Below are 25650 nucleotides of genomic sequence, written 5' to 3'. Positions count from 1 at the left end.
TGTCAATAATCATTTATTCATCTAGCAATACAAATTAGTGATAATAAATACATATTATATGGTAGAAAATAAATATCACAGCTTCACAAGTGACAATTTGGCTCATTACTTTACACGTGTTGGACGCAATATGGTCTGTAAACTTGTCCTCGGGACAAAAAAAGTAAACAGAAGTCTCAGAAGAACAAAGACATCAGTTGAGAAAGCCCTTAAAACAATATCAACATCTGGCAACAGCCATACCACTGAAAACAATGGAACGAATACTGAAGAGTGCAAGGCTTACTGACTCTTTTCTTTTTCCCTGAGAACAAAGTCACATTTGGTTCAGTTCTGCATGCCTTCAAACGGAGCCCACCTAGTTTCTTTGCCGTTTAGAGGCCAGATATGTCTCAATGTAGTTAAACAGCAGATCCAGCTCACCCATGGCCTTATATAGACCTTTATTCTCCATCTGTGGACAAACACACGACTCGGTTTATTCACATGATCTGTCAACATACAAGCTTACACACGTTTTCACAAGCGAGCATGAAATCTTGGTCCTCACCTGAGTGTAAGTAGAGTTCACGGTTTGTATGTCAAACTGTTTCTCACAGGAGAAGTAATGTCTCTGTAAGAGGAACAAGAGGAAGACAACTTTACCGCAGGGGTTACAAACATTCATTAGACTGACATGCCCTCAGACAGCACCTTCTCTAACCCAGTGAATGAAGTGGTTAATGAGCGGGAAGACTTGGTTGGGCTTTGGGTCTGTCAGTTTCTATAAGGATTAAGGAGTAACGTCGGGGACCTCGGTCAGTAGCAGCATCTCCTCCTCTTTCTTCCCGTTTTACAAGAACTGGATGATGCACAGTTATGCAAGTTAAAGTGGAGTTCATCGCCAGTGCAATATCATGATTGTCCTATGAGCCATCACTGATCTCTACCCTCTCTGCTGCGGTCAGCCATTTGCCTCACTTGAAGTTTGGGGAATATTTTTGGCACTTTTTGGATGTTGTGCAAACCTGCGGCACACGTAGGCTGGACTTTCAACAGAGTTACAGCTAATCCAGCGTGCTCCTGAACGGCGTGACCACGTCGGTGGGAAAATCATCTTATACGTGCTAATTAACAGCTGTTCACCCCAGTGTCCACGTGTTAAAACCTAACCTGCCAGTGCAATGATTAAATATTGATTTTTAAGTTACATCAGGAACCTTCAGGATCGTTACGTTGGGCTCGAAATTAATAAAAATATCACACCAGTCAGCTCGATACCTAACGGGACTAAGTCACAGCTGCACAAGGTGCACTGAACGTTGCAAAACTCTCTCACAGTCTAGCAGCGCCGCAGTCGCTGCGTGGGAGGAAACACGCGTGTGTAGCTACTCACACAATTGGTGACATCAGTGTTGAGCTGGTCGAAGATCTGCTGTATGGACTCCATGTGAGGCTTTAAGTCCCTGATGTCGTTTGTCACTTCTGCCATGGCTGTCGGCAGAATCGTGCCCAGATAAAACTCCAGTATGCTGTTGATGGTGTGGCAGGCAAAGGGTGTCTGTAGGGAGTGGAAAGCACCAGCCTGGTTATATGATGACGTTTGAACTTCTCACCGATGCGCTCGCCTTGTGGTCATGTTACTGTTCCTGTGGTAATGTTACTGTTTCTATGAAAAACGAGCGACTTAAAAACAGAACCAAACAAAACCAAAAACCTTAATGAATGCACTTACTTTAAAAGATTCCTCGACGCTCTTGTCTAGAAGTGCCATGTCCAGATCATCGTTTGCCTCCTGCAGAAAGAGAAAGCATGTGCTCAGTGTGCTTCGAGGCAGCGCCAGTACATGCAGGTAAACAAACCGGCAGACAGACAGAGCTGAGCAGAGGTGAGAAAAAGTGCAGCATCACCTGGAGGCTGACAGGACACAGCTACGTGACCGCATGGACTGTGGGTGTCTGTCCAAATGATGCTGCGCTAAACCTCAGTGTACGTGCAGAGTGAGCGCTACTCACATAGAAGTCTCGGATGTGTAAATAGTTTTCTCTGAGCTTCTTTAGCCTGACAGGGAAGTCCTCCACGAAACGACAGCACCTGTTGTTGCACATAGGTGTGCTCCAGGTAGTATTGAAGAAGGAGGAGAGGACCAGGACCGTCAGGAGGAGAGACCGAGGAGTCATGCTGCTGCTGGACAGGCTGCTGAAGTCTTCTGGAGTCTTCTGGAGAAGAGTGGGTCCTCAGGAGTGAAGATGCTGCTGGCTGAATGGACGTGGAGACTCTCTGGTTTCTGACACCACGACTCTTGCTGGTAGGACCTTGCTGAATAGGCCAGTAGAGAAAAGTGCACATATTTGGGCTCATCTCTTCTCTTAATTTATAGAAAAAAATTGGGACAGAGGAGGAGACTGACTGGAAGAGAAACGGTTAAACATGCTTCATACATGAGGGGAAATTTCAGAATCATACATTACATGTGGGCCACTCCTACCATGTGATGGACTTGTTCTATTGATAGATCTCAAGATCTTGAACTCTCAAGGAAAAAATCTGACACAGCATTCATGGAATTTTGATATGAGCTAATTTTCTGTGATCCTTTGTTATTTCAGCATTTATCATATACAATATTTGTATTGTATTAAATAATTGTATTCCTCTTCTTCTTCTTCTCACTATTATTATTGTTATTGTTGTTGTAATTTTTCCATTTTATTTTTCATTGTTAGTTAAGTGATTGTAGTAGTAGTATTACTAGTAGCAGTACAGCTACACATATCAGTCCCATATACAGTACACTACAATAACATAACCTTAATACACTAAAGTACAGATATGGACCTTATAATAGATATTTCAGTGCGAGATTAGCATTTAAAATTTTGTCAGGAGCACCAAATGTATGCTATGTACTGTGTATAATTCAGTGCGTTCACAATAGCAGAGGAAACAGTGGTACTCAGATGGAAATGATATTAAGTTGTGGTTTGAGTTTGGTGACGCTGTGGAGTCCTGCTGTATGTCATACATGCGTAACATGACTGACAATGACAAGACAAGAGTGAAGACAGGTGACATGAACTCAACCTTGATGTCTTGAGTTGATGTCACAGGTCTCCAACCACCTTTTTACCGCTTTTGGAGACCTTGTATTCTTTCTCTTGGATGATGTTAGCACATGTGTGGGGGAAAAAATTATTTGGAAGCAGAAACCACATAGAAGAAGTAGTTGGGACCAAGTGGTAGCGTAAGGCGTGTTTTCCCTTCAGTACTTTTTCTGTTTTGTCCTCTTATCCAGAACTTAATGTCTCTGTGTGTGTTTGGATTATCTTAGCCCATACGGGCAACAGTGTTGGGCAACACTGGTATTTTGAAAACTGTTGCAGAAAAATCATTCCAAGTCGCTCCAGGATGAAGACTTCACAATCTGTACAAACAAATGTCAGGATGACTTGTATAGTTCATGACTAAGTTCATTAACCGGATGCAAATTTGGATAACAGTGTAGAAATCAAATAGATAATATGGAAGAACAGGCTTACTAAAAAGGTTTAGAGTTTGAGTTTGAATTTTGATAATATGGAAGATTTTAAGTACCGAAATTAAAGGAAGTCAAGCAAAGAAATGAAGTGAAAATGCAATGTATTTTGTAATGTGTGTATCCTTTGGTCTATGCATTTAGTGTGCAAAAATGTATATTAAAAGGACAATTCTGTATGTTTTTGTCTTTAATAACAAAATGAACTGTTTTTCCGTGTGATATTGTGATGCTTTTCTGTCACATTATCAGATCAGATCACATTGCGGCGAACAAGGTGAAATGGTTTCAGTGCTGCACAACACAGAGCAAGGCAGCGCTGCCATAGCCAATACAAATCATTGCTATTGTGGCTGAAAGGGTGCTTTTTCTTTTGTGCAACTGAAAAACATCACTGTTACCAATATCACCGCTCGGGATAACACTAGCATCGGTGGCAGTTCGAGTCACTGATGGCAGCCGTCTGTCACGGTTACCACCAGCTTCCGACAGGAAGGGAATTAAACAAAAGTCCACCAAAGTTTCCGCATGCAGGCCGTGATTGGTCCAGTTGATTTGTGTATGTGTGTGTGTGTGTGTGCATGTATGTGTGTAATGTGTGTGCCCCCCTAAGTGCTGCCCTCTGCTGCACAACAGCTTCATGCAATATATTGTTTGTTTTCTGTGTCGTGATATGAATTTAATGTAACTTGAATGTGAAAAAGAATGCCTCAGTCCAAAAGAAAAGCTATAACAATGTTTGTTGTATTTATGTTCATTTCTCTTTTGGAGTAAAAATCTTCCATAGTCAGCTGCATGTGTGATCTAAACTAACAAATATCCTAAGATTTTAGTCGACAGACGTGAAATAGTCTTTTGTCAGGTCTGAATTTCGAAAGTTCTGACAGTTTAGTGTGAGCATAATGATATTAAACAAATTAATTAGTTCCCAGAGAATCCTGAACATTGCGAAATAGTAACAAGTAACACAGTTGCACATTAAAACAAACTGCTATGATGTGCAAAAAATGAAGCCATTGTACTTTCGCAGGCAAACTACAGCAACCAAAAAGAAGGCTGGTTTGTACACCAGTGTAACATAAAGTTCTGTAAATTGCACAAAATGTTAGAATTAAAGAAATATATATATATATATGATCATGATAACATATCTTTGAATTTTCAATAAACATATAGATATTATACATTTAAGTTTATGTATATATACATGTGATTTCACATGTAAAATTATGATGAGTCAACAGTAACCTGTTTATGGGAAGCCTCTCTGAGTTTGGCACTGACTGTGCCACCATGCATGTCTGCGCTCTGCATTTAGCTGCGGGAATTCATGATTTTGTGTGGTTGCAGTTGCATTTTAGATTCATCTACTAGATTTTCAGTTGTGGCTTCGTTTGTTTCTAAGTGAGAGAATTTTTGAGTTTGTTATGACGTCATATTGTATTTTTCTAGAGGGGCTCATTTTAGTTGTGAGTCACTTTCTCCCGCACACACAGCTAGTAATCAAATCCAGCAAACCAGATATGACCAAAGAAACTGCTGAGTGATAAAACCAGTATCATGTTCAGGTTGGTGTGTCAGTTTAGCAATGTGTGTACTACTACTAATCCTACCTATTATGAAATATTTAGCTTTAGAAATGTCTGCAGGACATTTATTTCTTTTTTAGGTCATAATCTATAGTGATCCAGTGGAGGCTTCATATCAGCAAGTTAATGTTCACTGAAACCAGAAGTAAGAAGGCAATGTTATTTCTCTTCCTGCTTATTCTGGTCAAACTGTTTCCTTCAGTCAGCTCTTCCAGGAAGCAGTGTCCCTCTCCATGTCCCCTTCACACTGTCTCTTCAAAAATGGTGCTGAAACAGTTTAGTGAATTCTTATCTTTCACGCATCACTTTATCAATCGCTGAGCAACAGTCAGCAGAACATTGTCTGCTCTTAAGACAATCAGGTGCTGATGTGGTTAGGGTGTCTCTTTGTTTTCTGTGGTGTTGCTCCTTCACCTCCTAAGGTTAGTTTCTGATGTCGTCAGTAACCAGTGCTCAGAATCTACAGTCAGCGATACTGCAGCACTTTACCTGAAAGCTGACTGCTGATATCATATGCAGCTGATTCAGCCCCGTTTGAACATGAATCACAGTGGAAAACCAGGCTACACTCAACTGAAATGACAAACTGATGAAATTCTAACGTGGAAGCTGGTAGCTGTTTGCATGATTGTCTTGACTGTGAATCTTCTGCAGACCAGATGAGCTGCAATGATGTACCATGGTCATGTCTGATGTCTGTGCATGTTGTGTGCCTTAGTGTACAGTTCTTGCTATTGTCTCCTTTAGAGGAAATCTGTCTGTCTTAACAAACACATTCACCACATTCCTCTTTCGCTTTCACAGAGATTGCCTGACTGTGAATGTTTGCATTTTATCGTGCATAAGTAGCACCGAATCCTTCAGAGATCTCTTTCTGTTATTGTTTATGTCGAGTTGTTACTGTTATGTGAGCGTTAATGATAGTAGTGCGTGCGTGTGTGTCTAAATGTTTCACACTTGTCTCAGTAATTCTTCAGACAAGAGGGGAAATGTCCTAGGATCATTACAACATGGTGACAGTGTCTCACAAAGATGACAGCTGATATCTGGGTAGGCGTGTAAGGAGAGGAAATGGCAACTGTGTTTCCTTTGAGTGACCTACAGAGACCCATGGGCTTCAGATGAATTCCATGATGAAGTGATTTAGACGTCCTGCCAGTTCGCCCATCATGGCAAATGTGAGCTGTCGTCTGATTTACATATCACCGGCGTCACTCTTTGCACTTTAATAATTGCATATATGCAGCAGATCTCAATCTCCAAATGTGAATGTGATGAAAACAGATAAACTTGAAATATGGCACGCAAATGTGAACTTGAATGCCTATTAGAAAAGATAACCAGAGACTTCCTCAGAAATCTTATCGTTTCTGCAGAACTGAGCGAGCAATATTAGAAGAATGTATTGCTGTAACCTTGAACAAAAGTAGCCTGGACCTTCTGCTGAGCAAACATTTTTCTGGGGAGGAGATGAAACTTACAAAAATTCCGTTTGTACGCAGGATTTAACCTGGATTTTATCAGTAAAGTCAGATTAAATGAGCTAAAGCTTTTATTCGATGATTAGTACTCTCCGGTGTGATGCTGAATTACTTGCTTAGATACTTAATTCTCCATGCTGTTTTCATTTTTAATTTTTTTTTTTAATGTGTTGGGTGCAAGTGCGTAAGCATTTATGCACATATGGCCATTCGCATATGAGCCTATGATGGTGTTAACCGCACTTATGTAAGCATCGCTGCTCATGACAGCTCATATTTTCCCATACTAATTGAGCATCTGAGTGCTGAATTAGTGAAAGTAAAAAATAACACAGTTTCTCAATGCTATTTGAACAATGAATCACAGTTTCATTGTTTCTACACCTTTTCGATAGCTGCGACCGGAGGCATCGTGCATATGGGATGTCCGTCTGCCCCATTGTCAGCAACGTTTTATCTCAGGAATGCCTTAAGGGAGTTTCTTCAAACTTGGCTCAAATGTCCACGTAGACTTAAGGATGAGCCGGTTAAAATTTAGTGGTCAAAGGTCAAAGGCCACTGCGACCTCACCAAACATGTTTTGAGCCTCAAGAATTTCCTCACAAAATTTTGTACAAATGTCTAATAGGATAAAATGATAAAGTGATGACAATTTATATCCAGACGGTCAAAGTTAAACTTCCCTGTGATCTCATCATGTTACCTATTCATTTTTCACCTCCGTAACTCAGGAACAGAAGGGCAGATTGTGACCATATGTCCCATTTGGTCAGATACTCAATTGGTGACACTAATCCTGGGAGTCATAGAGTACAGCAAAGCTTTTTGATATTGCTATTGTTAGTTATTGTTATTAACATATCAATATTAGATCTTCTGCTATTTACTCTGTAAAAGCATTTATTTTCCAACTGAATACTGAAATGTTCATTTTTATGCAGACAATGCCATCCTGTATGCTATGGGCTTTGCCGCAAACCTTGTTCCCTCCAATTACAGTCTGATTTTCAATCCCTTCAGATCTCTTCTACTAATTTAAAGCTTGTTCTAAACTACAAAAGTAAGAAAAGTTTGCATTTCACAAAAACATATCATACTCTCAGGAATTTGCTTTTATAGCAGAATATCTTTAAAAATTAAAGTTGAACTTTCGTTGAGAAAGAGAGTTTGTTTCTTATTTCTAAACAGAAACTAAAACATTATACATTACACAACTAGCTATACTACTGACACAGGATAATGATGATATTGTCACAATGGTCTCAATGACATCCAGAAAGCTTCAGCATATCTGTTTATCCACTGATAGGCCTAGACATTTAAGGAGCCAAGATATTTAACATGCTTAGCTGAGTTCAAAGTGAACAAAAATGATAGCAGACCACATAAAAGGTCCTTCATAAAAACCTCTCAGTGCTGGTTTCTGGTTCCATGCATGTCACTACTGGAATAAATATATGTTTATAATGTATACAATACTTTAGCATTTGAGCCAACATCTATCAGTGGTGTTATAATGTGATTAAATTTACTAGATAGAAAAACACAACATTGAAAATAGCAACATATTCAAACAAAACAGTTGTGATATCCCCAACATCCATACCTGCTTAAATCCGACTAGATTGATTGCTCCTGAAGCTTGCTCCTTAGCGCCCTCTGGAGTCCACTGTGAGCGCATTTGCAAACAGTTAGTTGTGAACTCCTTAGCAGATGATTCCGAAGGTCTGTTGTTCTAGGAGTGGTCAACACCTTTATATATGGTCTGTCTGACATCACTGAACGCCCATCGAATCAGCTCCTGAGTCTGTTAAAAGCTCTGTGTGACCTTTAAACTACCATTGGAAATACCAAAATTTATCCTCACCTCCCTAAGAACCATCAACCTCTTAGGGGGCCCTAGGGCAAATATTTGGTGTTGTGCTCCTATTGCCCTTCTATCTAGTATTCTCCAGGAGACTGGGGAACTCTTGGGATCATCAAAGTCCAGGTCTGTGGGGCACATGCCCATTTTGCTGAGTTAGCAATCCAGTCTTGATGCATATCCGCTGATGCTGAAAAACGTTGGCCAGGAGCACTGGTGCACAGTTGATCCTGTGGCTGAGAGGAGGCACAGAGGTCAAATTACAGCAGCTCTGACACATACTGTGCCCACATCCAACATGATCTGTCCAGACGTTTCACTCTGGACCCACTGTCTTCTGGTATCTGTCATGTGAAGACCACAAAATCAGACACTTGACATCATGCCTATCAAAATGATGTCAGAATACTGGCTCAAGCATGTTTACCAGGTGGCTACCAGCTGTAACTCGACCACACAGTGTGCAAATTTCAAATTTATCTAATTTTACCATGAAAGATGTGGTGGGTTTGTACAAAGTTCAGCAGTTTTTGACCCTCACCTGTGTGTACGTAGAGCTTAGAGTTTGTTGTTGTTGATTTTTTTTTAATTTAAAACTGCTTCTTGCAGGAAATGAAGGATGATTTCTTTGTAAGAGGAACAACAGAAAGATCATGTGACCATATGGGTGGTTTTTCTCAAGCTCAGTTTTCACTGAATTCAGCTTCAGTCCCTTCTCCGCCCTCTTAAATTAATTATGCATACAGTAAGGGTAGTAGACAGAGGTTCATCGCCGGAACTGGTATGCAGTCTGAGATGCACAGCTCAGCGCAAAAAAAACTTTGTGGTCCTTCTCTTCCCCATTTACAAGAATACGGTGCTGCAGTTTACGAATTAGGAATTAGGCATTGACTTATGAAATGTGCTATGAGCCATCACAGATCCCTTCCTTTTTCTGTGTTGGTCAGCCATTTGTCTCATGCCAAACGTGTGAGGAATATTTTGACCATTTTTGGAAGGAAGATAGTGTTGATGATGTTGGCTGTGTCAGTTTTCCTGAACGGCATGATAACTTGAAAAGAGAAACTGACTTGTTTTATTAGCAACAATTCACCTTCCATTCAGTACTACAGTCCAATAGTTAATTAAAATAAGTTTTAAACTCCCATTACAAGAACATTAAGATGCCATGTGGTACATTTTAAATCCCTGAACTGTATATCTTCAATTTAGAGATTTGTTTTTAATTTTGTCTTTGCATAAGCACTTTATAGTGGTCAGATAAGGTCTTCCTGTTTTCAAAGAGTCCATTTAAGGCCAATATTATGTTTCCATCCCTAATGGGGAGGACTGCAGATTGGTTTGCATCAGTTAATTGCAAATCCATTACTAATGAATGCAGATCAGCGGTCATCTTACTTGAAGAAGCTGGGGTGGTGCTACTCATGCAGTAGTCTAGATAGATAGATAGATAGATATACCACTTATGGAATTTACATATGACAACATTTGGCAACAATAGATGAATTATTATTGTTATTATTGGCATTGGCATTATTATTATTATTGATGATGTTTACATTCAGCTGTGTGATTTCATCATTCCTTGTGGTTAAAGTTGTATTTTAGTCTCTTCTGTTTTTTGAGAATTTTTTTTTTAAGCTGTTGGTTTGTGTCAATGAGATTTTATTATGCCTGTCATTCAATTGCGATTACAGCTGTGCACAAGCAGGGGTCACCAAAGAGTGAGTAAGTGTTTTTAATTGATAACAGACTGGCAGTGTGTTAATAGGGAACAACACTATATTTTCTTGAGTTCTGTGATTCAACTTTTTTTTTAAATCTGGAGTACTTGTACATTTATACCTGTACTCCACCATATTTCAGAGACTTATTTTATACTTTTTATTCCACTACATTTATGTGACAGCAATAGCTACTTTGCAGATTTTGCATTATAAATACATGATCAAGTTTATAAAACACACTAATAGAAATTAAACCAGTGGCCTTTAGTGGTGCATTTCCACCAAACAGACCTCTAAACGTCTCACAGGGTTATCACTATACAGTCTGATGTTGAAACAGCAAAGACTGGAGAAACATTTTTTTTAAATTTGATCAAGTTTTACTCTTTTTTTCTTTCCTGCCTCCCATTAATCATCTCATGAACAGACTTACATTTCAGGTTTATCTTGTGATTGCTTGGTAGGACCTCAGCCTCCAATATTGGGAACCACTGGACTGATCTACCCAACTGTATCTCAAGTATCTAAACTAGCTTCACCTCAACCAGCTACAAGAGTAACATTTACACACTGCTGCATCAGCACAAACAATCTAATGATATAATATCGGTCACATTTTTCCACCTTTTTACTACATTTTGCTGATAGTGCTAACATACTTTTACTTAAGTGGGATACTAGCTGTGGGACTTATGGCAGAGTATTTTACATCGTTGTATTGCCTGATACTTAAGCACTGGATCATCCATCCATCCATTTTCTATACCGCTTATCCGTCAGGGTCGCGGGGGAGCTGGAGCCTATCCCAGCTGACTACGGGCGAGAGGCGGGGTACACCCTGGACTGGTCGAGCACTGGATCAGATTTTTATTTTTTTTTGCCACCACTGCTGTAGTGTTACTACTATAATTAGGTTTGTTGAGATATGTTAGTATTGCTTGTTAGTAATAAGTAATTTCCCCTTTTCCAAGAAGACTGTAGCCCCCGTGAAGAAGCAAAGTGAACACATGACAACATTCCAAGAATGAAAGTAAAACCGTTCAATTTAGGCAGGTCACTCTAATTTAAATTTTAGCTTTAGCAGCAAAGTGAATAAGAAGAGTGCCTGTGAAACTAAACTGAAACTGAACTCATAACCACTCATGCTGCGGTGAATGATGATGCTGGACTGTGTGTCTAACTGTTTTTAGTAATCACCAATAGACGGTAATTCAGAGCAGACATCATGTCTTTGTGTTGAAAGGAAACACTCAGATTTAGTAGGTAAGATTAGAGCTTTATTATTATTATTATTATTGATGTTGAAATTCTAAATCGAAAAGTTGAAATTAAACATTTTAGTCTGAACAATAGACATTCATGGTAGAAACACACATACAACACCTTAACAACCTTTTTGTTTTTGAAAAATATAAATACTGAGCATTCATGTCACATTAATTATAAATATTGTATCAAAAAATCAGTCCACATATTAGTGGATAACAGACGATCTAAGCTAATTCAAGTACAAAACAGAGAAATGCACAATGGCGCAAGAAGGGAAGTCAACACATTTTCTGAACTTCACTGTGCTAATGAGAAACATCAGGTCAGCAGTTACATCATTAACATGGGGGCTTATCAGCTACAAGCACTTTGGGACTGCACTGTTGATTTTCCTGACCATTTGTCCGATCATGTGAGCGTTTTTTGGCCGAGTCCCTCCAGCCAGTCCAGCACAGTATCCAGTTCTCCCACGGCCTTCTTTGCCGCCTGGTTTATTTCCAGCTGCTCATAGTGAAGTGAAGGAGAAAGAAAAGGAAGAACAGGGGATTTGATGATGAGCATAACTGTACAGAAAACACATAGAAACACACTACAGCTGGAGAATTTGTTAACAGTCACAACTTTCAAGCCCATTAAGTTAGGCATATAATCTGTCCCATTAAGCCTCAGCAGCTAATTCATATCATTTTCTTTGTCTCTTTCTTTTGCATGCCCACATACCAAATAAAATAAAACAAAATAAAAGGATTTATATCACAGTATATGACCCCTACAGACTATTAGCTATTTCAGGATTATGCTGCTACATTTGTTTTTGTCAGAAACAGAATTAAATATTCATATCATTTGTGTGTATAGGACATCCAGGACCCGTGTGTGTTATGTGAGGTATTTAGAATGATAAACCATTCAAAATAGAATATTTCTGAATCAGTGTAGCCTGATATCATTTGAAAACGTGAATCACATCGCTCCAGCACCCTCTGCAGTCCAATGTGAGAATGTGGGACTTGAAGAGACATGTCTCGGTGTTCAGTGGGTGTTTGTTCTGTACACGACATACCTTGATGAACTCAGCGTGCAGGGAGTCGATTGTTCTCTGCGTTTCCTCTGCACAGAGGCAGTGCTGAACAGAACAAAACGCAGTAATTAGTACAGCTCATCCCTCCTTTTAACTAAAGCACTTTTTATCATCGTGCAGCCACTCAAGAGTTAACTTACGCATTTGTGTATGTCCCTTCTGATGACGACAAAAGCGTTTGCCAGAGCGCTGGAGGAGCGTTGGTCCTGGGGCTGAGAAGACTCGTAGTTGCTGAACACTCTCTCCACGTAGAAACGCAGCACAAGACGCAGGAAGCAGCATGTCTGACCGTCCTGACAGAGACACATAGAGGACAGATTACAGCAGCTCTCACACCACTCAGATTAGATATTTATATGCTGTTTAGAAATCCTTGAGCTGTCTATGGCTTTGGGCTGACACATAATCAGAATCTGAATTAGAAAATTAGGATGATAAGAACACAGTCAGCGCTATGTGGTAAAAACAAAGCAGACACTCACCTGAACATGTTTAATCAATGATTTGTCCATAAGTCTTACTGCGACCTCATTGTCTCCTTCTATCTGCAATTCAAGGACCACAGAGAACAAGTGAGAATCTCTAAGTTTTCATCCACTTTAAGGTGCCATGAACAGTCTCTGATTTTTTTTCTTTTGCCGTGCATTTTTGTGTGGGAAAGTGAGCGCCTGTTTCTGCTGGATGAGGCAGCTGCATTTGTCAATTTCTTGATAGTTAGTGGATGCGAGAGTGTGAGTCAGTATTAAACTCACCGCATTTGACCGTATGGCAGAGTAATATTTGCGCAGTTCGTGTGTGTGGACGTTGACAGAACAGCTGTCCAGATGCAGAGTGTTGCTCTCCACAAGTTCACTCAGATAGCTGAGGAGGAGGAGGAGGAGCAGGCAGACAGAGCGGCCGAGTGGCATCTTCATCACTGTGATCAACTGGTGGGAGAAAAGTAGAAACATTTTGTTGGCTCAAAGGACAATACAAATAAATCAAAAATCCAAAATATAACTGATACAGTAATATATATTACATTTTCTCTGAAACAACATCCCCACAACCATAACTTCACAAAATAAATAAAAGCAGCAAATCTATCATTCAGTGCTAATTTAGGGCATACAAAATATATATAAAAATGCCATATTATTTGAATATTTTCTCACATCCCAGTTGAGCTTCACTCCAACTATCATCACGTGTTCAGACTCACCTGTGTGTGTGTGTGTGTGTGTGTGTGTTGCTCAGAGGAAGAGTCCTAGGGAAGGTGTGCCTTTGTGTGTCCATGATGTCTCCTCTTATAGTGCAGCCAAGGGGATTTTCACCAGGTATCGCACACCTCACACACACACACACACACACACATGCTCAAGTATATGCACATAAATTGGTTTACAGGAGGAGGAAATTTCTTGCTGTTAGAGGAACTGCCAGCTGATGTCTCAATACCTGATTAGAAGAAAGGGAAAAGGAAAGATTGAAGATTTCCTCCTCCCTGATGTTGTAGAGAAACACCTGCAGGCCGGCAGTGATGTGCTGTGTCACTGTGACATGAGTCTTTCATTAGTCAAGTCACTGCATTTGGTTAATGAACTCTGAAAATGTCTTGCTCTGTTATTTTAGGATGCATGTTTCACATCAATAATAATTTCTTTTTGCGTCCCCATAGACCTTTGATCTCTGTGTTTGCTCTCACATGTTGTGTAACTGTTCAGCTGTACTAGAAATAAATCCCTACTCGTTTTCCTCTAGGAGCACTTTCACTGAAAGTGACTTCACTCTTGTTAGACGAGTCCTGATCGGAAACGACGACCAGACCTGCTCACCAGACCTGTTCACCTTTGATGAATGCTGAAAATTCACTTGCGCTGACAAGTAAATCGCAAGCAGGGAAATCCAGCGGAAACAGGAATAACCTGTGTTTATGGGAAAATATGAAGTCAATCAGTTGCATCTGTGGCAACATACAGTAATTGTAGATTGTGAGGAAGTGCAAAATTTCTAAAATTCCCTCTACAAAGTGTACGTGTCACTGTTTGTATTAAAAATAGCTGACAGCACTTCCCAGCTTCTAACCACCAGAGGTCGTCACAAGGCTTTTTGACTGCATGGCACAGCCTCAACAGCTGGTGAGTATTATCCCCTACTTGTCTATATTTCTGTTCATTTCATACCCTTTACTACCTTAATGCAAGTGTATTCTGTTCTTCTAAGTTGCATCTGAACTGTCTCAGGAGGGATATAAATGTCATATACACATAATAATGAATAGTACAACAATCCTGCAAGTTATTTTGTGATTTTGTGTACCACTGTTTTGTTCATTGCTTCTAATGTGTGTCATTGTTTTTGGGACTACTTTGGGACGTTTCATAACTGTGTGCCTTTGTTTGTCTCGTTTAATTAAGCCAGACAGTTATTGCCCAAACTGTATTCAGTATCGGTCATCAAAAAAATATTGAAAAACGAATGAATTCACTGAAAGGTTTTTGTTGCAGGTCTATCAAAAATATATTTTATCATTTTATCTGCCATTTCTCCACTGTCAGTGCAAAGAGGCTGGTATACATCTAGTGGGTAAGATATAATAAAATATAATAATATAAGTCAGTTTATTGTAAATTACAAGACATCAACAGCCAAAGGGGGGTTTTTATATTCTATATGTTAATCATTAGTGTTTCAATCACATATATAATGTATATATAGGTACATTCATTTCACATACATTACAGGGGATTTTAAAAAAAGTTGCCATCTTGTGAACGAACAAACAAAGCAATGTTTGTGTTCTGTGTTTCTCACCAGAATGCATTATTTGTGTCAATGCAATGCAATAACTTAATTTTTTGGAGCCTTGCAGCCTCTGAACGTTTGCAAAATCCTCAGCTTTTAAAGCCTGCTTTCCTCCTATGATTGTAACGTCAGCTGCGTTTGCGATGCAGAGTTACCAGTGGAGCGCACAATTTACTAGAATGAACTGTGGTGAGAATATCTCGAAAGTCTAATTTGTACTTTCAGTTAAATTAAACAACAAGCTTGATCAAATGATCAAAGAAAAAGTTTTATTTTCCATTATTTGTACAAAGCTTCTTTATACAGAAGAATAATATACAGGAGACTAAGAATAAAAAGAATAAAATGACATTTTTACATGGAGTACCTTGAAAATCGCAGGCACATTTGGGACAGTTTCAACTACATGGTAGTTATGTTTTAAATTGGTTCTTCTGGCATCCACTGCAGGTCTGTGTGCCTTGGTGGCAGTTTCTTCATCTGCTGTTAAATATAACTACCCTCCACCCTCTGTAGCATCTCTGTCAATGTACCTGTATTTTCAGGCTTTACTCACTTTTTTTGCATTGTAATTTAATAAGCAAAAAAATGGCTGATAAATTGTAACTCCTAAAAAATTCTTACCCTAAACGATGGCATATCCACACTTTGTAGATTTGTGGTTCAATGTGCAGACCCTCTCGAATCTGACAGCAATGAAACCTAAACTTAAAAAGCTTGAACTATCAAAGCTTAACAGTTTTTCCTCATTTATTTATGTATGTATGGTTGGATACACCTTGTGCTTCACTGAACTTAAATTCAGTTTGTTCTGTGTATATTTGCGTGTATGCGTGTGTGGTTTGTGTTTGTTTGTTTGTTTGTGTGTGTGTGTGTGTGTGTGTGTGTGTGTGTGTGTGTCCAGGGCATTCAGGCACAGTTCTACTACAAGACAATAGAGCGGAGGTGTCTGAAGCACATGATGACATCCAGAGGGATGGGGGGGCTCAGGTGATTTCCATCCAAACGCAGGTACCTGACACAACACAGCAGGGATTTAACTTAAGGCAATCACAATGACAGACATAATATTTTTGTTCCTATTTACTTCTTGTCAAAGGGCGACACTGGACCAGTTTGTATTGCCAGCCTCTAAGATGTGATGTACTATGACATACCTTAGTTTGGGCACCAGGTTTTCATCGTTCAGGTGCTCTTGCAGGCTGAATGGGCAGAGCAGGGTGCCATTGATGCCTGTTCCGGAAACACACAGTCATGAATGTATAGCTTTCAGCTGTTGTTTTCTTTCGAACAAACAAAAAAGACGTAATTGAGGAAACAAATGTATGGGTCAAAATGGGTCAAACAGTGTCATAAAACAAGTGAGGTTAAGTAAATCACAGACAAGACAACAAGGAGAAATTAAGGAAAGACAATCACAAGTGCAATGGCTCCCGTTACCTCTGAAGGGTGAACATGTTATCAGCTGATGCAAGCAAAGCTTGACAAGCCCAGCAGCAAAAACTTGTTCAGTTTTAGTTCAGTTTAGTTCAGTTTTGAACTCAGAAATAATAACTGAGCTTTCCTGGCTCTAACAGAAAAGTTAACATTCACCGGTCTATGTGAAACTTTGAAAGTCACACAGAGACATTTCATGATTATTTGTCTTACCTCAAGTTAGTATGACTAGCTCCCAAAAGATTCTTGAAATAACTTTATTTGCAGCAGAGATAAATAGGCTTTTGTTACCAGGTGGTAGATTTTATGGTATTAAGTAAGTATAAGTTTATTTCAGCTGTCTTCATTATCGCTCTTAAAAATCTGTCACAAGTTTTTCCTCGCCTCTGTCGCCATATGCTTACTCAGTGTGGGGTTTTACCCTGGGACCTGTTTTTCTCTGATTCTCTTCTTCTTTTTCTTTTTTTTTGTTGTTTACACACCTGTAAAGTGTCTTGAGATAACTGTGTTCTGAATTGGCACTTTAAATACAATTGAATTGAAAAAAAAAATGCTGGACCAGGTCAACAGCCTTTCAGCAACCCTCTGAGCCACCTGTAGACGATCCAGAGATGACTTGCTGAGGCAGTTGAAAAGGGAATTTCAGTAGTCTAGGTGGGTGATATATAATATAAGCATAAACAGTCATCTCTAGCTCAGGTTGTGACACAGTGTTTCTTATAAATAAATAAAAATGACATATATGGGTTGACAACTGAAGTTTCATTGACCAAATACATCACCAAGATTTCTAAGACAAGACTGTACAGCTGATCAAGTGACGCAGAAAAACTTCTGGAGAACCAGTCCAGGACACTCCCCACCCACTGCCTAAGCCTACTGGGTCAAGACACTGTGGTTTACAGTGTCAAAAGAAGCACTAAAATCCAGCAGCACCAAAACAGAGCACTCACCCACACCAGGGACACTTGGAGATGGTGAGAAGAGATGTTTTAGTGCAATGCTTCTGATTAAAACCAGATTGTAATTTATCTAAAATGCTGTGTTCAATCAAGACACCAGCGAGCTGTTGGGTATCAACTTTCTCTAAAATCTTACTGCAGGCCTACAGTGTTTCCATAGTTTTCACAATAAGATAGCAGGGAGCTGTTTCTAATATAGACCTGGAATGGACCAGTTGACCCATTTTTAAGCATGGATTTGATCAAAGATTTACAAGGCTTCATGAAGGCTTTAGACTTCCCACCTGATCAATGAGGTCTTGCTGGAAAATAGGAGAAAAGCAGCCCAAAACTGACGACTCAAGTTGGATAAGCAGGAAAGAGAGTAGAAGAGGGGATTATGCTAGTCCATGCTTCTCTAATCTTATCCTCAGAGAAAGAGAGAAAGTTGCAGCAATCCTTACTGAGACAGGCACATCAGGGGTTGAAGGAGGGACAATGTTGTTGATTGTGTCAAACATAACTTTACGGGCTACATTTGCTGGAGGAAATCAAACTAGCAGAGTAAGAGGCCCCCCGCATCTGTAATCATGTTGTTGAATTCAGTTCTTTGTATTCAATTGATTAGATTTCTGCAGTCACTCTACCCTCCAAATTTATGCCAGAAACAAAGAATAGTATCAGGGGGATGAACTGATTTAAAGAACACATGTCTTTAGCTAACTAACTAACTAATAGCCACTTTATCCAACATGGCAGAGCATGTTGCCACATCTTATTTGTGCTACCTCTCAGAGATCCCTACGCTGGTGCTGACTAATGCTGGGACAACTTACTCTCGATGCTGTTGTGGTTGAGATGCAGGTGCTCCAGGTGAGAGTTGAACAGAGGAACAGAAGAAAGCTCATTGTGGGACAGTTGCAGATCCAGCAGGGTGGATATGTTGAACACGGCCTTGGGAAGTCCTTTATCACTCAGTTGGTTGCGGTTCAGCCTCACAAATGCCAGTTGAGTGAAGTCTTTGAAGTAGTCTCTGAAAATGAGAATAATGGAGAAGACAGACAACTTCAAATCCAAGAAATGTTGAAAAATGCATGCAATGTGGGTATTAGGGGTGTAACAATACATCGATCTGGACTGATGTATCCTTTCAATGATCCAATATTGTTGATGCAAAGTGAAAACTTTGATCCGGGTCATCTTCTTTAAGATGCATCTTTATGTTGAAATTGCACTTAACGGTTACTATTATTTACAATTATTTATGTACATTTTTCCCTTTTACGGTCAAAAGCAGAAAAGAAAGAGGTGGCAGTTTCTTCTGTAACTAACAATGTGGCACAAGATGTCTTGAATTCAAATGAATGGAAACAATGTCATGGCAGACTTTGTGATTTTGGTAAATATAGACAATATAGACAAAAGTATTGGGACACTTGACCATTACGCCAACATGGACTTTAATGATATCGCATCATCTTCTGGGAAGTCTTTCCACAAGATTTAGGAGTGTTTCTGTGGGAATTTTTGCCCATGTATGCAGTAGAGCAGTTGTGAGGTCAGGCACTGATGTTGAACGAAAAGTCCTGGCTCACAATCTCCGTTCCAGGTCATCCCAGATGTGTTTGAGGTCAGGGCTCTGTGTGGTCCATTCAAGTTCTTCCACACCAAACTCATTCAACCATGTCTTTATGGACTTTGCTTTGTGCACTGGGACACAGTCATGCTGCAATAGAAAAGGGCCTTCCCCAAACTGTTGCAACAAAGTTGGAAGCATAGCATTGTCCAAAAGATGTGTACGTATCTGTGGTCGTCAGCTATGTGACAACGTGTGCACTGTATACTTGCTTTGGGATGTCATCTATAGTGTTCCTGTCCAGGAAAAGTTGTATGATGCCACTAGGTATACCGGCAGGCATCTTTTTCAGGATGTTGCGAGCCAGATTGAGCTGCATGAGGCTTGTCAGGTCCTTGAAGGTGTTCCTTCCCAAGTCACTGTCACTCAGCTGAAAGAGAAGAAATGCATACAGACGATGCTCATACCCAAATGGCACAACGTAGAACCATACTCGTAAGGGTACTTTTAAACATCAGGTTTACCTGATTGTTGTACAGGTCAAGCATAGTCAGGTTTCCCATCTTGTTAAAGGCACCAGCAGGGATCTTAGAAATGCGATTCCTACTGAGGCGGAGCTGTTCTAGGCTTGCCGGGAGCCCTGAAGGAATCTCTTTCAGCTGGTTACCCTGGGCATAGAGGTACAGCAGTGCTGGGAGCTTCTGAAACACCTACACAAGAAATAAATACAGAATAGATGGTTTTGGCTTTAGATGGTTTTGTGGTATATTTTAAAATCACAAATATTCTTCCAGGAAGCCCCCTGACCTGTTTGTTTATTCGATGAATGCGGTTATTGGCCAAGTTGATCCAACGGACGTGAGAAGAGTTGACGAACGATTCTTCTGTCACCTCTGAAATGTAGTTGTTCTGCAAGTACAAGTAGTGGGTTCTAAATGGGATGACAGGGATCACACGGATGTTTCGGTTCTCACAATTGAGAGAATTCGGATAGCTTGGGGAGCAAAAACACTCTCGGGGGCAGTCAGGATACATGGAGGGTGGGCCCAGGATGGGTGGAGGGAAGTCTGTAGGCTCTTGGGGCTCTGGCTGAGCCGGTGCAGCAGGCTTGGGAACAGAAGGCTTCCTGATGGTAGCTGGGCGCCTCGTGGGCTTTTTTGACCTAGGTCTCTGGGTGAACACTGTCCCCATCAGGAGGAACAGAGCCAATGCAGAGACAAGTCCTGCGCCAGCCTTCATGGTCCTACAGCAGAGCGAGAAACACAGGTGAGTTGGTATATCCTACTGTTGAGAGAGAGAAAGAAGCCTCCTCACAACACAATACCTAAGATTTTGGTTTTGCTGGTTAGCCGGTCACAGCGTTCTTATCTGATCCCATCTTCCTGTCTTCTTATCTTAGAATGTCTTAGCCAATACAGTCATCTCATCCCACACAGACAGATTAGTAACGGAAATACATGTACACTGGTCCATTTTGTGTTTCTTGCTCTGTGTGGGAGCTCTGGGGCAGTAATAGCTCTCAAGTACATACAAACAATGCTTCCTTGATTAGCAGTCAGAGGTTATATTTGCCATTTGATTGGTCCTATTTTGTGAGCAGTTTGGGAATATTTTTTGACTATATATTGTATAATATATTGTATGAAGGAAGAAATTCTAGGTTTGAACTGGCCAACACAGTCTTTTGGAACTTAGCCATGCTGCTTTTACATGACTTCTGTCATGACTTCTGCTCTTTGTGACTTCTGTGTGGATACTATGTACACTTAAAAATGGTATAAGAGAGCAGTCTGGTTGAGCCAAACGTTCATATAACCTTTCCAGTGTCTGTCAGAGTTTCTATAACTGCGAATGAGTAAGAAAAGTTTGTTAATAAATGCTGTTATTGTCATTACATAAAAGTGATTGAAACAGATGTTATTCCAGCTTGCACAAATGGTTTGTGGCAAGGTCATATAAATGACAGAGAACGAGCGAGGAAGTAGGCAGTGATGTATTTAATCTGATTAATTTCAGGAGGGGGGTGCGGGGGAGCAGCTACTGATAGAGGAAATTAGTACTTGAGAGAGAGCGAGGAAAGGAACGTTTCTGGGATAAAGGCTGTATTGTCAGCACAGGCCCAGAGGGAGAGCTGTGGAGGGGAAAACTGCAGGTCTGGAGGGTTAAGGCTCTCTGGCCCAGGAGAGGCTCAGAGGAAATCAGGCTAAACCACAATGGGATTCTGATGGAGACAATGTGTTTAAACTCACGGTGAACACAAACATGTTGCAAGCAGAGATAAACCCATGAATACTTTGTTGGGTTTAAAGCTGACATGTGTTTTAACGGTATCTAACCTTTTAGATGAGCTTCTGCTTTAAATGCTCCAGCATGCTGGTGGTATACAGACTCATCCAAGAGATACACAAGAGCTGGAACTTCAACCATGAGAGCACAGGGGAGGTCATTTAAGGTGTGTACTGTAAGTGATGACTGTTTAAGAATATGTCTAAAAACAGATGTGTGCAACTTATATCGGCTTAGCTCTTTGTGTGTGTGCAATTTAATGACCTCCATACCATTAGGCTGAGAGACTGCAAAACACACACACGCATACATACACAGATGCAGATGTCTGACTTGGCATCAAAAGAGTTCAGTCTTCAGAGGGAGGCGATAAATTCACTGCTTTCCCTTTAAAAGTTAAGTTTCACCTTATTCAGAATGTCTGTTTGTCTGTGCATGTGTGTCTTTGCACTGTGTATTGTGCCCCAACAACACAAGCCTGCTGTAAATAATCATCACCAAAATGCACCATTACTTTCCAATCGCTTTGCTGCAGCTCAGTTTAGGCAAGTCTCTGGCCAATTTGACAAACGTTACATGTGAATCATGAGGCAGGAATGGGGTCCAGAGCCAGATTATGTCCTGCCTGGAAAAACAAATCCAAACTATTCTCTGACAGTGTTCCCTGGCACTGCCCTTCCTTTTCAGTCTCAGCCAGAGCCAGAGCCTCCCGGCCTGTTGTTCCAAACCAGAACCAGCTCTCCATCTTGCTGCTGTTGTCATGATCTGCGGTCTGGCAAACAACTAAAGACTCAAAGTCAGAGAGGACTGACTCAGTCCTTTGTTATCTGTGACCTCGATAAGCAAATCTGATCAGTATGAGAAATATACTCATAGCAGTGGCTCCGAGATTCCTGTTGGACATCTCTGTAGTTCAGGATGGCACAAACCACTTTATCATACACTCAGCAGATTCACATTACAGATGACTGTAATTCATGCATCCCCAGTCATTATTAAGTAGACTTTAAAAAATAGTAATTATCGTGCCATTTAAGTGGATTTTCACCACACACAAGGTCCATTTAATAGGTGTCCTGGAGCTTTTGATCATAATACAGCTGTACAGCAGACAAAGCTTTCCCAATCACATTTTGCCAAACTGGCAAACTCCATCTGCTGACGAAGAACATGTGATACAACTGAAAGCCCAAGAACAGCTACTGAACGGGCCTGGCGTTGGGAATGTTTTCTCAAATGCTGTTTCCAAGGCCAGAAATGCATTTTGAACCATCGATTCTTCTTCAGTTCACTTTTCACCTTTTCAGCTCTCTGTTACCACAAAGTCTAATTCATTTCTCTCTCTCTCTCTCTCTCTCTCTCTCTCTTTTGGCAGAACAGTCATTGTTATTCCTTTAACCCAAAAAGAACAGCACAAGATCAACAAAAGCCTTTGACAAGAACCTGTTCATGCACAGCAGAAAGCTGTGACTAATAAACAAATTACAAAATAGTGTTAATTAATCATGACGGACGTTATGACGTCCACCTTAACTTAAAGATGGACTTAATGTCACAATTTCTTGCTGTACATGAACTGCAAACATTATAGTTACAGAGGTATTGAAACAGTCATCAGCAGCACATATTCTGTATTAGTATTGCAACATTGCCAAAACCTCATGTGGGTGGGGCAGTCCTGCAGGGGCTGTGCGAAGACTGGATCAACATCTGTGTTACGTCAGTCTGAATATGCAGTGAGTGAGGTGAAAACAAATGATTCATTTGTTGATAAACTAAAATAAAACGATTCTAATTTTAAGTAAAACGAGAGTTGAAAAACAAAACCTTTCAGCCTTCATGGGGGGTCTGCTCTCCTCTCATCATCAGCCAACTCAATCTAGATCACTGTTTTCTTTTTACAATCTTCACACCACACTCTTCACAGAGGGATTTTTTTTAAAGTTCAACCCTCTTACAATACAGCCATTCACTGCAGCCTGTGATTTTGTTTGTGTTTAATTTCTGCCCTTGCTTAAGGCCAATCCAGGCATATGATCCAATCAGAATCTGTGCCAACAAAATGGTTGCAAGTACATCTTCACAACAGAGAAAGTAAAACTAATTTAAGTAAAAAGTCTTCTGAGTGGGCCCACCTGTTAGAGTGAAGGGCCCCGTGTGCAGAGGCTGCAGCAGCAGCACTGGTTCTGTTCCAGCCTGTGGTCCCTTGCTGCATGTCACCCCCCCCCCAAACCTCCTGTCAATCTCTGAACACTACTTTATAACTAAATACAAAAAGAAATAATGTTTTAAAGTTTTGTTTGTGTACTGCCTTGAGGTTGCTTGAGGATCCATCTGATGAGCTGCAAAAAATAAAGATTCTTCTCCACCAGCCAAAGTGAGCAACAGGGAGTTCGAGACTAACCCTCCTCTCTTCATATGTGAACTGTACTGCAGCAGCTCTGGCCTCACACACCAATGGAAAATGCTGAAATCAAATCAAGGTGAGCGAGCAGGAGTGGAGAAAAGCAGCAGAGTCAAAGCATGCAGCAGCTCCCTGCAGAGGAGAGTACCACTCTGTATGGCACAGTGTTTCTATAGAAACATACATGGCTCAGCTGTACCTGAGCCAGGATTCCCCCTCAGTCCCCACACACACACACACACACACACACACACACACACACTGCTCTTTCTGCCTTTTTCTGATTCATAAACACACTCCTGCCTGCACTCTTATCTTACTGATGATGCCCCATCTAAAACAGGCCCCCAGGAAACAACAAATAAAGCTTCTTACCTGCCTCCGGTACCTGCCCTCTTTTGTCAAGTCACAAGTTTTGTGTCTTTTCTTCTCTCTGCCTCTCTCACTCCTTTCCTGCCCCTTCCTTGCTATCTCTCCCTCTCTCTCTCCCTCTGTTTCTCTCCCCGTCGCTGACCCTCCCCTCTCTCTCTCTCTCTCTCTCTCTCTCTCTGTCTCTCTCTCTCTCTCGCCCTCCTTTGGTGGACAAGCCTGCCTGTTGGGTTTGTTCCCTGGCTTTTTTCCCTGTGAAGGTCACAGTGGTTCTTTCTCCCCCTCCGCTCGGCTCGGAGCCAGTGAAGTTTAATCTTAATTCCTTCTGGAGGACTGCGGGCTCTTTCATGTGTCTGAACTGTGTCACAGTTTGTTATTATTTTGTTCTGTTGCAGCATAGCATGAGAATGTTTGTCTCAAGTAGAAAAAGAAAAAGTTTGTCTTACTATAGAAGGCTTTGAGAAGTGCTGTGAACACTGTGATCTCTGTTAGGGAGAGCCCAGCTGTAAGTGCATACTGTATCTCCGTCTCCCACCCATCCTGCTATTGTTTAACTGACCGCATTCATATTCAGTCATGTGCTTTTCATTAGCAGCATCTCTCCGCTGACTCCATGGCATCTTTTCTGTGTCAGTTAGAAGTCCTGAAGGATTCTTTCCCCTCTCCAGCATCAGTAAACTCAAACAGTCTGATTATTGAGGTCTGGCTGAGACACGGGGTGTTGTGGAGGGGTTTTTCAGGAAGTACGGCTGTGTGGCACTGTGATTGGAGCCTCTATATGTGTGTGTGTGTGTGTGTGTTTATGTGTCACTGGGGGTTACGAGTTGGACATGTGTTTGCCGCCCTGCATTCCTGTAGAATGAGCTGCAGCCGAAAGATAATGAGGCAAACATATGTGGGGATCAGTTGCTAATACACATGAACACACGTGTGCCTCACTTTCCTTTTCTTTTCATGATTTCTCCGTACTGCACTTCTGTCTCCTCTTGCCACCAGGTTTGGGATACTGAGCTCAGCTGCTCCAAACATCTGGTCCAGACTGGTCCCAACAAGGAAAAGAAAAAATACTTGAACAATTGCAACACAGAGATGGGCACGTTTAACAAATACGTCAGTTTTTGGGTGGTTGCGTTTGCTTTCTTTTCGACTACCATATGGCAAAGAATGTTGTATAATTACCTCTCTGATCAATGATAGTGACCTAATTTCTGCCTGAAAGTTTTTATTTTGTGCTGCCTGTAGGGATGATATCACTGGAAATAGCTGCTCATTAATAGAGGCGTCTCGTGATTTGGTTTAATGTTTTCATTTATCATGTCTGAAGCTTA

The 25650-nt window shown here is 40.7% G+C and overlaps 3 protein-coding genes and 1 long non-coding RNA gene across 4 annotated transcripts; 1 reads left to right on the top strand and 3 right to left on the bottom strand.

Annotated features, from left to right (window-relative positions):
• il10 (interleukin 10) lies at window positions 1-2365 on the bottom strand. Its single transcript, XM_046384164.1, has 5 exons — window positions 1995-2365; window positions 1715-1774; window positions 1376-1540; window positions 551-613; window positions 1-454 (listed from the first exon to the last, which is right to left on the bottom strand). The coding sequence occupies exons 1-5, from the start codon at window positions 2157-2159 to the stop codon at window positions 359-361; spliced, it is 549 nt and encodes a 182-aa protein (XP_046240120.1). The 5' UTR covers window positions 2160-2365; the 3' UTR covers window positions 1-358.
• Window positions 2168-3693, top strand: LOC124056584. The gene is made up of 2 exons (XR_006842985.1): window positions 2168-2287; window positions 2360-3693. It is a non-coding gene; the product is annotated as an uncharacterized LOC124056584 (long non-coding RNA).
• Window positions 3694-11494: 7801 nt separating this feature from the next.
• il19l (interleukin 19 like) lies at window positions 11495-13709 on the bottom strand. The gene is made up of 6 exons (XM_046385269.1): window positions 13680-13709; window positions 13278-13451; window positions 13008-13070; window positions 12666-12863; window positions 12508-12570; window positions 11495-11945 (listed from the first exon to the last, which is right to left on the bottom strand). Exons 1-6 carry the CDS (start codon window positions 13707-13709, stop codon window positions 11853-11855), a joined length of 621 nt encoding a protein of 206 aa, XP_046241225.1. The 3' UTR covers window positions 11495-11852.
• A 1847-nt stretch (window positions 13710-15556) lies between these two features.
• On the bottom strand, window positions 15557-24464 carry LOC124056581 (proline/arginine-rich end leucine-rich repeat protein). The gene is made up of 7 exons (XM_046384161.1): window positions 24329-24464; window positions 20071-20506; window positions 19788-19973; window positions 19536-19693; window positions 18524-18720; window positions 16467-16542; window positions 15557-16324 (listed from the first exon to the last, which is right to left on the bottom strand). The coding sequence occupies exons 2-7, from the start codon at window positions 20500-20502 to the stop codon at window positions 16234-16236; spliced, it is 1140 nt and encodes a 379-aa protein (XP_046240117.1). The 5' UTR covers window positions 20503-20506; window positions 24329-24464; the 3' UTR covers window positions 15557-16233.
• Window positions 24465-25650: the final 1186 nt, after the last annotated feature.

Source organism: Scatophagus argus, chromosome 3 (assembly GCF_020382885.2).
Source record: "Scatophagus argus isolate fScaArg1 chromosome 3, fScaArg1.pri, whole genome shotgun sequence".
Lineage (NCBI taxonomy): Eukaryota > Metazoa > Chordata > Actinopteri > Scatophagidae > Scatophagus > Scatophagus argus.
This window is presented reverse-complemented; position numbering and strand designations above follow the sequence as displayed.